The 13653-nt window shown below is 37.0% G+C and overlaps 2 protein-coding genes across 2 annotated transcripts in view; both read left to right on the plus strand.

The window, feature by feature from the left end:
• The window catches only part of LOC115453087, a 148592-nt gene that overhangs the window by 6798 nt on the left and 128141 nt on the right, over positions 1 to 13653 (plus strand). The gene's annotated exons all lie outside the window — the stretch shown is intronic.
• LOC119188784 lies at positions 1840 to 6402 on the plus strand. The gene is made up of 3 exons (XM_037436632.1): positions 1840 to 4017; positions 4653 to 4979; positions 6010 to 6402. The coding sequence occupies exons 1-3, from the start codon at positions 2485 to 2487 to the stop codon at positions 6400 to 6402; spliced, it is 2253 nt and encodes a 750-aa protein (XP_037292529.1). The 5' UTR covers positions 1840 to 2484.

The raw sequence follows: 13653 nt of genomic DNA on the forward strand, positions 1-13653 counted from the left end.
CTCGTCTACTGCACCACACGCGACAGCACGCGGCTGTACGCGCCGGTGACACAGCGCGACACAGAGCGCTCGTCTACTGCACCACACGCGACAGCACGCGGCTGTACGCGCCGGAGACACAGAGCGCTCGTCTACTGCACCACACGCGACAGCACGCGGCTGTACGCGCCGGTGACACAGCGCGACACAGAGCGCTCGTCTACTGCACCACACGCGACAGCACGCGGCTGTACGCGCCGGTGACACAGAGCGCTCGTCTACTGCACCACACGCGCAGGACGCGGCTGTACGCGCCGGTGACACAGAGCGTTGGTATGAATATTAAAGTATAAAGCTAGCCTCATCGTTCGATCGGTTTGCCAGTAAATGTGAATATCCTAAGACGCAGATTACGGTCATAATCCCGTGGCTTTCGTTGACATGGCCAAACCATGGTAGGGTGTAATCCCGTAGATTACCCAGTCATGCACTTTAAGCCTTCACATTTACCATTGGATATTCAGAGATACTTTGAAATGTATTTTGATTGTAAGTGTGTAATCTATATAATATATAAAAATGAGTCCCTATTTCCCTTGGTCACGCCATCACGCATGAACGGCTGGACCGATTTCGCAGATTTTTTTTTGTTGTGTTTATTATTGTCAGGAGAAGGATCTTATAAAAGAAAAATTAGAAAACTTAACGAAAATATTAATTTTATATAACTATCAATTGTTTGAAATAACTGTCAGCGATTGACAGAATGCGCGCTGCAAATTCACAGTTAAGACGGGACAACGTCTGTCGGGTCAACTATTTATTAATACATTTTCTAATAAGTAAGTTCTCGTTTACATCTCTGATAGTGTAAACAGAAGATTCTAAGAAATGATTACCGTACAATGTAAGAGATGAGACTATCGTTCTGTTAAATAAGAATTCATAACTTGAGTAACTTATGTCCTTTTTTGCTAAAAACCTAGATCAGACCTCGGGTTTTCCACTGATTTAATACGTTCTAGAATAAAGAGATTGTGCTCTTATATTAAATTGTTTCACACAACCTAGTGGTGTAAACAAAGCCGGATGTAAAGCTATATCCTGGAGCCCATAAGTCCTTCAATGTAATTATGTTGTTAACATTATAAGCAATATTAGTTTAACTAAATCCATAACTCCAAAGAGTAATAAATAGATGCGCCATTTGAAATATATGAATGCGATTTATACTCCAAACAAAAACTATAAATTTTTTACCATTTAGAAAACTATAAAGGTTGTATAAAACCAACAATTATCACTAACACATCTAAGGCCGTAACAAAAAATAAGCAACACAGAAGCGATGGGCAGGAATAATTGTAGTTTGATTGGCTTCTACCTCCTCAATTCTTGGGGATAACTTTTAACTAACAACGTCGCTTTCCTGGCCTTACGCGGTTTTTAATATTTAAATTTTCTCTCAACATTTTGAAGACTTCTCAACCTTCATTGTTACGGGGTGGACTGACGTATTGGTCATCCGAAAAATGAAAGTTACAATATCAATTATACAAACATTTTGAAAACTAATTTAGTAAATTAAAATATAAAAAACCGTAATAAAATCTGCCAAATAGTTTTATTTTTATGTCTTATTTCGCGAACATATAAAATACAAACTTTTGCTCGCGGCTTCGCCCGCGAGAACGAGATTTCCGGGATAATTTGTTTTTCCGACTTACTTGATATGTATCGTTATATTATGACCAAATTACACAAAATCATTATAAATGTAGTCTATGTGTTATTCTGATGTATAACCAATATTACTGTATAGTTTCATTGAAATCCGTTCAGTAGGTTTTTCGTGAAAGAGGAACAAACATACATCCATTCATCCATCCTCACAAACTTTCGCATTTATAATATTAGTAGGATAAGATGAGGTAAAGATAAGTGACAAAATGTCTTATATTCTATGTTACAATCTTAACAAGTAGGTCAACGGTCTAGTAATGAAGTGAATGGTACAACTGTTTCAGCTCCGTGTCGGACCTTAAACACAATTACTGAGTCACATAATTGTCCATTCATTTCGGATGATTAGAATAGGCCTTCGTTATACAGGCCCATTTTGAGATTGCGTTACTAAACGATACATACTTATCTACTTGGAAATAACAATTTACAATCAGTTACTTGAGTCATAGATAAATAAAAAAGTGTAAGTTTTCAACAAAATTTATGTAGGATAAACGGAACGTAATTTGTGCGTGAAACGGAATGTGTAATGTGTGAGGGGGAAGGAGGATGTTTTTTGGTAAGGGGGTAGTTTTAGAAGTATGGAGAATTAAGACGCAAGGAAAAAGACGTGTAATGTAAAATAATATAAAACGAGTACAAAGTGAAGAAAAATCTTTTATTTACAATATCCCACACATTTTGGGGGCTCGTCCGGGATATTGTTTAGCAAGATAAGAAGATTAAGGCGTAAAACTGCGAAAGACGAAGAGCAGAAAAATGGCGGAACAAGACGTGCAAACCCAATTATTCGTGCCGGATATGATAAGATTCAGCGGCGAAGATCCCGCGTATACATCGTCTAAGTGGGCGCAAGATCTAGACGATAATGCCGAAATCTTCGGGTGGACGCCGCAACAGCGTCTTGTAATTGCCCGGAGATCATTAACGGGAACTGCTGAGCTATGGCTGAAAACTGAAAGAGTGCACAAGACCTATGATGAGTTGAAGACGGCCATCCTAAAGGAATTTCCAGACGCAACCAATATAAAGGAGATGCACGAGCTTATGGCAGCTCGGAAAAAGCGAAAAGAAGAGTCCTTTTATCAATACATGTTAATTATGAAGGAGATGGGTAAGAGGGCGAAATTCCCAGACTATATAGCCATTCAGTACATCATTGATGGAATCGTGGATTTGGAAGTTAATAAGAGCATATTATATGGTGCGGCAACGTACCCGGCGTTTAAAGAGAAATTGACGATATATGAAATGATTAAGAAGAAATCAGCCAAGCATGTAGAACGACCTGCGGTGAAGCAAGCCGAGATTACTTCGCGTTACCACTGCTATAATTGTGGCGGGAAAAATCATGTAGCAAGCGCATGCGGAAATGGTCTAAAATGTTTTAAATGCAACCAATTCGGCCATATTTCAACCAAATGCACGGCGACAGAGGCAAACATTGGCGCTAGTGGCAACGTCACGTCGGCAAAACAGCAGCATGTGGCAAGTGGATCGACGTATCAACAACGACCGTCGCTAAAGCAGCGCGGTGACGTTAGCCAATCAAAACCCAGTAAACATGTTGGCATGGTCGAAGCGTTGACCAATCAAAACGACGGAGTGATCGGCCATGATTTATATGAAGAAAACGTCAGCGGAGCTGTCATGCAAGTTGTAAACAATAAACAAAGTCGGCAAATACTAAGTAACAACGCGTTAAAGGCAGTCAAACTAGGAGATTTCATTGTGGATGCGTTGGTGGATACCGGCAGCGACGTAAATCTGATGTCTGAAGACTTATGTGAAGAGTTAAAAGTGCAATGCGTAGATGATGAGACTTTATTGTCTGGACTCGGTCTCGCGAAAGTGAAATCGTGCGGAAAAGTTTTCGTCAATATAAGTGTAGATGGACATTGTTATTCAAATATTATATTTCATGTAATATCTAAAGAATCAATGCCGTATAGGTTAATAATTGGCCAAGAGTTTCTTAAAAACATTGTTATGGTAGTACGTGAAGGTGCTGTGCTATTATTGACACAAGATGATGAATGGTTGGCGAGGGTGAACTGTTGTATGAGTGTTTGTGAAGTTACAGGTCACATTTCCAACGTCAATATAAAGACGGAGGTCACGCGTTTAATAGAAGAATACAGGCCCAACCAAATCAAGGAAGCCCCTATCCAGATGAAAATAGTATTGAAGGATGATATTCCGGTGGCTCAGCGACCCCGAAGGTTATCAATAGGGGAGCAAAAAATAGTAGAGGAATTGGTAGAAGAGTGGCTTCATAAAGGAATAATTCGGGTAAGTTTTTCAGAGTATGCTAGTCCAATAGTTTTAATAAAAAAGAAAGATGGTTCGTCGAGGCTTTGTATTGATTATCGTCAACTAAATAAGAAAATAATTAAAGATGAATTTCCATTACCAATTATTGATAACTTGATTGATAAGCTCGGAGATGCTAAAATATTTAGTGTGTTAGATTTAAAGAATGGATTTTACCATCTCAAAATAAGTGAGGAATCTGTTCCTTATACATCTTTCATAACTCACCATGGACAGTTTGAGTTTTTGCGTGCACCATTTGGTCTGTCCATATCACCTAAATATTTTTCGAGGTTTGTTTCAATAATTTTTAGAGAGTTGATTGCGAAGGGCGTTATGGCAATATTTATTGATGATATAGTTATACCAGCGGTATCCGAGGCCCAAGCTGTTGAGAGGCTCAGACAGGTTCTAGATGTAGCATCACAGAATGGATTGGAGATTAACTGGAAGAAAGCGAAGCTGGTATGTCACGAGATTGAGTATCTTGGACATTTAATTAAAGATGGTGAAATAAGACCAAGCCCTGACAAGATACAGGCAGTTGCTAAGTATCCAGAACCTAAAAATATTAAGCAAATCATGGGTTTCATTGGTTTAACCTCTTATTTCAGGAAATATATAAAAGATTATGCAAAAATAGCCAGACCTCTGACGAATTTAATGAAAAAGGAGTTCCCTTTATATTTGAGGATGAGCAAAGGTATGCTTTCAATATATTAAAACAAATGCTCACCAGTGAACCAGTGTTAAAGATTTATAACCCTAACCTACCAACCGAGTTGCACACTGATGCCTCAAGTTGTGCGTTGGCAGCTATATTGTTGCAATTGCATCCAGAAGGTGAACTTCATCCGGTTCATTACATGAGTCGCAAGACCACTGAAGCTGAAAGCAGATACTCTAGTTATGAGTTAGAAGCACTTGCCATTGTTGAAGCAGTAAGAAAGTTTAGACATTATTTATATGGTATGCATTTCAAAATTGTAACTGACTGTAAAGCTTTTGAACAAACATTAAAGAAAAAGGACTTGACTCCAAAGGTGGCCAGGTGGGTCTTTCTATTGGACGAATATGATTATGTGATAGAACATAGAGCCGGGCACAAAATGCAGCACGTTGATGCCCTGAGCAGAAACCCATTTGTGGCTACAATTGTAAGTTTGCAAGAAGAGATAAGGAAAGGCCAGGAGGCTGATGACGAACTTAAGGCTATCAGAGAGATAATACTGAAAAGCGGACAGTATTGCGATTTTTGGTTAGATAATGGAATTTTGTACAAAGGTGAAGAGAAGCGATTGGTGGTACCTAGGAGTCTAGAGAAAGAAATAATACGGAAAATTCACCAAAAAGGGCATTTTTCAGTCAGAAAAATGAAAGAAGCAGTAGGAAAGGATTATTATTTAAAGAATATGAATAAAATGATTGAAGAAGTGGTCGTAAGCTGTATTCCCTGTTTACTCGCAACAAGAAAGGAGGGGGAAGCAAGAAGGTTATCTTAACCCGATTAACAAAGAAGATATTCCTTTCCATACCCTTCATTTGGATCATATTGGACCCTTTACTGAAACAAGGAAGCAATATAACTATATTCTTACAATGATAGATGCCTTTACGAAGTTTATATGGCTTTTCCCAACTAAGTCAACATCAAGTGCAGAGGTACTCATGAAACTACAGATTCACCAGCAAACTTTTGGTAATCCATCCAGAATCATAACTGATAGAGGCACAGCATTCACCAGTAAAGATTTTGAAGCGTATTGTAAGGATGAAAATATACAACATATAAAGATAACGACTGGAGTGCCACGAGGAAATGGTCAGGTAGAGCGAGTTCATCGGATTCTGATTCCCATGTTAACAAAGCTGTGTTTAGAGGACAAGTCATTATGGTATAGGCATGTAAGTCGAGTACAGAGAGCTATAAATAGCACTTATCAAAGAGCAATTAATACTTCACCTTTTCAGTTGCTAACTGGAACAAAGATGAGATGTAAAGAAGACATTCAAGTGATGGAACTATTACAACAAGAAATTATTGAGAGTTATGATGAAAGTAGAGAAAGCTTAAGGCAAGAAGCCAAGCAGCAGATCCAAAAAATGCAGGATGAGAATAAAAAAGCATATGATAAGAAGAGAAAACCCAGTTCATCTTATGAGCTAGATGACTTAGTGGCTATTAAGAGAACGCAATTCGGACCAGGGCAGAAAGTTAAGCCTAAGTTTTTGGGGCCATACAGGGTTGTCAAAGTAAAAAGAAACGACAGGTATGATGTTGAAAAGCTGTATGACACAACAGAAGGACCAAACAAGACTTCTAGTTCTGCTGACCTGATGAAAAAATGGCCAGGTATTGTATGACTTTGAGTTGTGTCACAGAAGCATAGCACCTACTTCACGATTTAACAGAGTAGAGTATCAATATTAAATGCGGCATTGTTCCTTCTATCATTTGTGTGTTTTGTTTTTTCGTATAAAATAGAGTTGTTACTTTATACTTAATGTAACTGTAATTAATAGAAGTTAATGTTTGTAATTTGCTTAAGTTGTAAAAAATGAGATATGATGAATGATAGGAAAGTAAGGGGATGACTGCATATCTGAGGGCAGATATGAAGGCAGAATGGCCGAATGTAGGATAAACGGAACGTAATTTGTGCGTGAAACGGAATGTGTAATGTGTGAGGGGGAAGGAGGATGTTTTTTGGTAAGGGGGTAGTTTTAGAAGTATGGAGAATTAAGACGCAAGGAAAAAGACGTGTAATGTAAAATAATATAAAACGAGTACAAAGTGAAGAAAAATCTTTTATTTACAATATCCCACATTTATATTAATAAAAAGTAATTTTAATTTTACGCGCCCTAATGCCACTCCTATTCTAAGAGAATTCGTTGCAGCGGCAACATCATACTTTCTATCAGAAATATACTCACGCACATGCTATATACGTATTAAACTACAAAATGATCATAAAACCAGTAAACTAAAACCTGGATTTTTGGTGAAAATTTTCGTTATGATGATTTTCAGCACAATCTTAGAAAAGGTTGAAGATGAGTATTTGGTTTTATTGAGTAACGCATTGTCAAAAAGACCGTGTAAATAGAATGATTTTAGGTTCAAGGAACCCTGGCTTTTCCGAGTGCTTTACTTGCTTCTACCCGCGACTTTGCCCAAGTACTCTATGATAATTTAGCTACTTATTAGTGTTAGATTTATTTTTGTTTTCGCCTGGATATCAGATCGATAAAAAGATGAAAAGTCGCGATAGGCTAGTTGGTTGTGGAACGGACTGCCGAGACGAATGTCCGCAGGTTCAAATCCCAAGGCCACACACCACTGACTTTTCTAAAAAAAAATATGTGTGTATTCTTTGTGAATTATCGCTTACTTTAACGGTGATGGAAAACATCGTGAGGAAACCTGCATACCTGAGAAATTCTCTACAGGAATTTTCGAGGGTATGTAAAGTCTACCAATCCGCACTAGGCTAGCGTGGTGGACTTAGGCCTAATCCCTCTCAGTAGTAGAGGCCCGTGCCGAACAGTGGGACAGTATACAATACAGGGCTGATATTATTATTATCAGATCAATAATCTGTTTAGTCAACGTCACCATCAGCTGCAGTGGAGGCTTGGAACTTATTTAATAAGATCACCCGGTTTGAATCTGACCTTTTTATACGGGCCCTAAAAGTGACCTTTCTACACTAGATGGTGACTGGAGTAGGGTCCTGATAGTGTCAGCGTGTGACTGACAAGAAGACCCGACCAATCGAAACAATTATGCCGGCCTAAATGAAAATAGATATACATTTGCCACATTTACATTTGCTCATCCAAGCATACGTGATGCTATGTGCGACGCACTCGCTACATACACAAGTTGATCCCGGAACGCGACATACGTGGGTTACTATGGCGGGTTTTTGTGGATACAGGCGCGGGAAAGTGATCCCATTGCATTTGATTGTAAGTGGAGTGTGGTTAAATTGAATGTCGACTGATGAGAGATGATTATCCGACCAGTCGATACAATTATGAAGGCATATTGTAACCGGATATACACAGGCTAGTCTCAAAACGCGACATACGTGGGCCTTTGGCGGGTTTTAACACCTTGTGTACGGTGGTTGCTATCGTGGATATAAAATATGCAAACCAGCGTACTAACAAATAGTATTAACTTTTGCATCTATTCCTAAAGCTTAAGGTAGGTTGAAAAAGAGAAAGAACAGGTTCACGTCTTCAACTAATGCCGGTTGGTAAACTGTAGCAAAATTCTAATGAAGAAATCAGGTATGCGGGTTGCCTTATAACTTTGCATTAGTCCCTAAACAAATATAATACACAGAAGAATTTGTACTATATTGTAGGGACCTTTCAAGAAACAAATTCAAAATTAGAATGCCCATATATCGTTGATACTTATAAAACTTTAAAACCAATGCCCGTCCTTTGCAAACAAAACCCACTTATTTCTTTAACATTTCATATACCACTTAGCGTTTCATTAGAAACTTCCAAACAACGTAAATATTCCGAAATTGGAAAAAATCGAATTTGGAATTCCAAATTCAACAAGGGACTGGCCATAAACAAAAACGGAGAGCATTTAACGCATCGACAATTTAAAAAAGGAACGCGTAGGTCAAGGACCAAACGACCGGTAGCAGGGAACACGTTGCACGAAGATTGCCGAGGTTGTACGATAGCGTGCGCGCGTGCCCGAGTGTCCTACGATGATGCACGAATATTCTCGAAGAGGGCCGAGCGAAAGTATAGCGTGGGAGCATACGTTAATCGGGACGGCGGATAAATGGCGAATACATAATTACTGTGATTGCTCGAAATCTGGTTTGGAATAATTTTCACATTAAACTTTTTAATTGTTATTGAATTTTCTGCTCTTAAATTGTTTTTTATATCTCCTTATAAAGTTTTTTTTATTGATGTGTGCCTTGAATGCATGAATATCAAACATGTTCGAAATAATTATTTATAGGTACAATGTATTTTATGGGTTTTAATACATTAATTTAAAAAAAAAACAATGTAAGGTGTATGTTTTTGTTGGCTGTTCAAAAAAATAAATAAATAAATAATTGAAGTTAGTTAAAATAGTTATTCGTCTTCCTTTATTATAAAGGTTAAAATTAGCAATCGGCTCACATTAGTTTCTTTATTAATTAGCAATATCTATCGATCCATACATATTATAAAACAAAGTCCCCTTTTCTGTCTGTCTGTATGTAATCGATTTTCTCAAAATCTAATGAACAGATTTTTATGAAATTTGGTATGAAGATAGTTCAAGCCCCTGGAAAAGTTATAGGCTACTTTCTATCCCGGAAAAATATATAGCGGGACTTTTATCCCAGAATACTCCTTCACGCGAGCGAAGCCGCAAGCAAGAGCTAATTTAGGTATAAAATTCATTTATCGTCATTATTAGACCTCATAATTTAGCAATATATTGTCACCTAATTTGGATGAAATAGACCACACAGAGGTCGGTAAATTATTAGGAACCTAAGCATCAAAGGGCTGACGGCCAATGGTTTACTTAATTTTAGGTGATGATATTTTTTTTGTCAAATAATGTCAATGTTTTTCGTCAATAGGTAACGACAGCAAATAACGCTATTTTGTGATAATTAAAATATAGTGGCATATAATAAAAAAGGGATAATTTTGGTAATCGTATTTTTTTTGTCAAATATGAGTTCAGTACCTAACGACAACAAATAACGTCGTTTTTTTACCGACTTAAAAAAAAGGAAGAAGTTATCAATTCGACGTGATTTTTTTTATTCTAATTAAAACCTAGTGGTATATAATTTAAAAATATTAATTTGTCTTCCCCGTCGAATCTAGAGCGAGTGCAGCCGCGTGCCACACTAGTCAAACATATCAATAGCATCCGAAATAACATATCCTGCTATTCCAAACCCGGTATAACTTTAAAATATTTTTCTCAGAAATTCAACGAATCCTGACCACCCGTATGGTTTACGTTAATGTAATAAAATATTCATATAAAATATTACACATGTGTGTCTGTTTACATTTGGCAGATGGCAGGTGTGGGATGAAAGATTTTATAAACTAGAATACCTTTTTATGTTTAGCTAGCCTTCTCTCGCGGCTTCGGACGTGTTACCGCTCATTCTCTGAGAAAAAGTAGCCTATATAACTTAGGGGCCTTTCAAGTATTCTAAAGTGTACTATTATAGTCATAGTAGAACAAATGTACTAAGGTTTGCGCCCTTGTCTCGGGCCATACGATTGCTTAATACTATATCCCAGAGCTTGGATATATTTATATGTAACCTGTCAGAATTCACAGAAATGGCTCATAAATGTATTGAAATAAATTGTTAAAATTAAATCTGTATAACATCGCATTAGTATCAACTGTTATGGTGTTGTAAAATATGTATAAATAAATAAATAAAACAGAAATTTTGCGTTTTTGCGGTTCATAGCGCCTGAGATTAGTCCGTACAAACACACCCTACAGCTTTATAATAGTATAGATATATGACTTGAACGGATTTGTACCAGAATAAAATCTGTAATTGATGGTAATTAGACAATGTTAAAGTTGCATCTCTGCCTACCCTCAAAGTTGAAGTCGTGAGCATACGGGCCACGAATTAAATAATATTAACAACGATATAAGTAAACTACAGTTAACGCAAAAAGATCAATTTAACCAGTTTTGTTTAAACTTTATGTTTTTTTACTCGCTGCATCCGTGGGAACCAGTCGTTTCATATTTATAGACCTCAAGACAATTATACTGCGTATGTAATTAGCACCTTATCGCTATTACAATAAGGGTCGTTTTCGTTTAAATCGGTCGTGTTTCGAATCGACCCAGAATAGAATTCTAGTAAACAATCTTGTGTACCAATGTTAATCGCCAGTTCGATTCCCAAGTCAAGTTCGATGAACATTTTTCTTTTAATATACATAAATATGAGGGGTCATTTTGACATCGCGTTACTAAATGAAACCACATACGGATCTACTTGGAAATAACACATTACAATAAGTTCTTTGAGCCGTAGATGTAAAATAAAAAGTGTAAGTTTCGAACAAAGTAAATATTAATAAAAAGTAATTTTAATTATGCGCGCTCTAATGCCACTACTACTACTCTAAGAGAATTCGTTGCAGCGGCAACATCATACTTTTAGTCAAAAATACACTAACGCACACGCCATATTCGCATTTAACTACAAAATGATCAAAAATCTAAAAACTAAAACCAGGATTTTTGGTGAAAATATTAATTATTAATGGATGATTTTTGGCACAATGTCAGCAAAGGTGAAGACGAGTACGTTTCATTTATTAACGCAATGTCAACACGATCCTGTATACAGATGACCTCATAAAACTCGCAGGAGGTCGCTTGATACGGGCCGCTTACAATAGGTCGATCTGGTAATCTTTGGGGGAGGCCCAGGTTCAGCAGTGGACATCCTGCGGCTGATAATGATGGCACATAAATATAACTTCACGACTTTACTACATAAAAATAATTTTAACAAAAAATTAAACGTTCACTTGGATGATATAACTATTCTAGTTTTTTTACTTTTAAAACCAAACTACAGAAGCGATTTTGAAAAAAATTCTATGGGACCAATCTGGAGGTATACTCTTTCGAATAAAAAAAGAATTTTCCAAATCGATCCATAAATGAGCGAGTACTGAGGTAACAAACATACAAAAAAAAACATTAACGTCGAATTGATAACCTCCTCCTTTTTTGAAGTCGGTAAAAAGGATAGCAGTTTTAATGTCGTCCAAGATTTTTTGTTTCATTTAGACACAATTAGTCTTACTTATAAAAAATTCAAAGCTATGCTTAGTTAATACACAAATTTAACGATCAGCTGTAAATAAAAACCCGCCATCTTACCTCTTAAGGCTTAAACTAAGAACCGGTGATGTTTTTGAGAGCTATTTAAGCAAATCTTAATCACCTTTGCTAAAACAAATTTATAAGTAAGACTGAATATAACAACAAATTTTCGTGCAAAAACGAATACTCACCTGGGTATCGAACTCCGAACCTCACAGCCGTAGTATACTATTACATACTTTCAAATGTTGCTCATTCGAAACCCGGTTAAAGTTAACGGTAAGTGGTAATAAAACTTAATCGTAGGCGTGCGTAGGTTTTGAACAATCGTTGTATTAGTTTAATCGACTTGTTAGTTGTAGACTGGAGCATTTTGGATCACTTTTTTCCCGGGTAGGCAGAGACGTAGCTCGAGCACACACTTTTCATTTATTCCGTAACCAGTAGCGAACAAGGCTATTGCTATATTAAGCACAAAATCCAGCTACCAAACTAATACAGACTAGAAAAACCCATTGAAATAACTATTTTAGGTTTTTCGTGGGTTTTTATATTCTATATTGGAAATCAGTGCTACAGTATCAGTCATACTGGTACTACAGCAAGCTAAATGAGAGTTCCCATTGTCGGCACAATGGGTATAATTGTGTATTATTTAAAAGTTTTGTTTTTCTCTGCTTATATTGTACATGTTATACTGTTATTGTCCCAATAATAAATCTTTCTTTCTTTATATTCTTATTTTTCCCGACGTTTCGAAGACTGCAGCCTTGGTCTTCCAGTCAGTCAATCTGCCCCGTGACCATGCAGTCTTCGAAACGTCGGAAAAAATAATACAATATACAACCGCGACAAAATCCACAAAATAGTCACTCAAAGCTAAGATCAGTTTATTAATAAAGCCCCTAGCACTTTATAGAAAAGAGAAAATCAAACTTTAGACTAAATCTTACACCAAGAATGACACAAATTCGTAAAGCTCTCAAAACATTTAGCAACATAATTTCCCGCGAGAGAGTGCAATCCTTGCAGGATGCCAGCTCGAGGTCCCACAGGTTTCTGAGGTCAACTGGCACCCACACTCCTCAGGAAATTGATAACTTCGTTCGTATGGTACAAGTTACGGACTTATTTATTTTTATATTGTTCTAATTGGCCTGGAAGGGATTCTGATACAGACCGAAATTTATGTAATTACTTTCATTTTTATATTTACCATCAGACGGACGACTTTGCTTTATAATTTACTTGTAATAGGTAAAACGCGAAACATTCATGTAATCAATATTTTATAAAATACATAAGCAATGAATCTAGCATCAATAAAAATTTGATACTTTTAAATACAGTGATTATAAAAAATATATGGAATGAAATATATTTAAATCTATTTGAAATAAATGTTATACTACAAATCTCACGGCAGTCCTAGCTGATTAAGGTATAAGTAAGTAAGCCTTAGTCTATAAATCTCAAAGTAGTATCCTCAAGCCCGAGCAACTGACGTATGTTTTCCACATTTTGATTACCCAACTAAACACCAAACTTCAGATTTAATTACACCGCTACCGTCCTCAACTTGCGCCGCTTTAGAAATCACAACAGTGACCGTCGACCTGCCACCCACACCGCCACATCCGGCGCACCGCCATACCTTATGTAATTAACCAAAAGAATATCCACACGTGAAAACAACACACGGTGTGAAAAATACGCAATCAAACGCCATTTAT

Source organism: Manduca sexta, chromosome 2 (assembly GCF_014839805.1).
Source record: "Manduca sexta isolate Smith_Timp_Sample1 chromosome 2, JHU_Msex_v1.0, whole genome shotgun sequence".
NCBI classification, from domain to species: Eukaryota; Metazoa; Arthropoda; class Insecta; order Lepidoptera; family Sphingidae; genus Manduca; species Manduca sexta.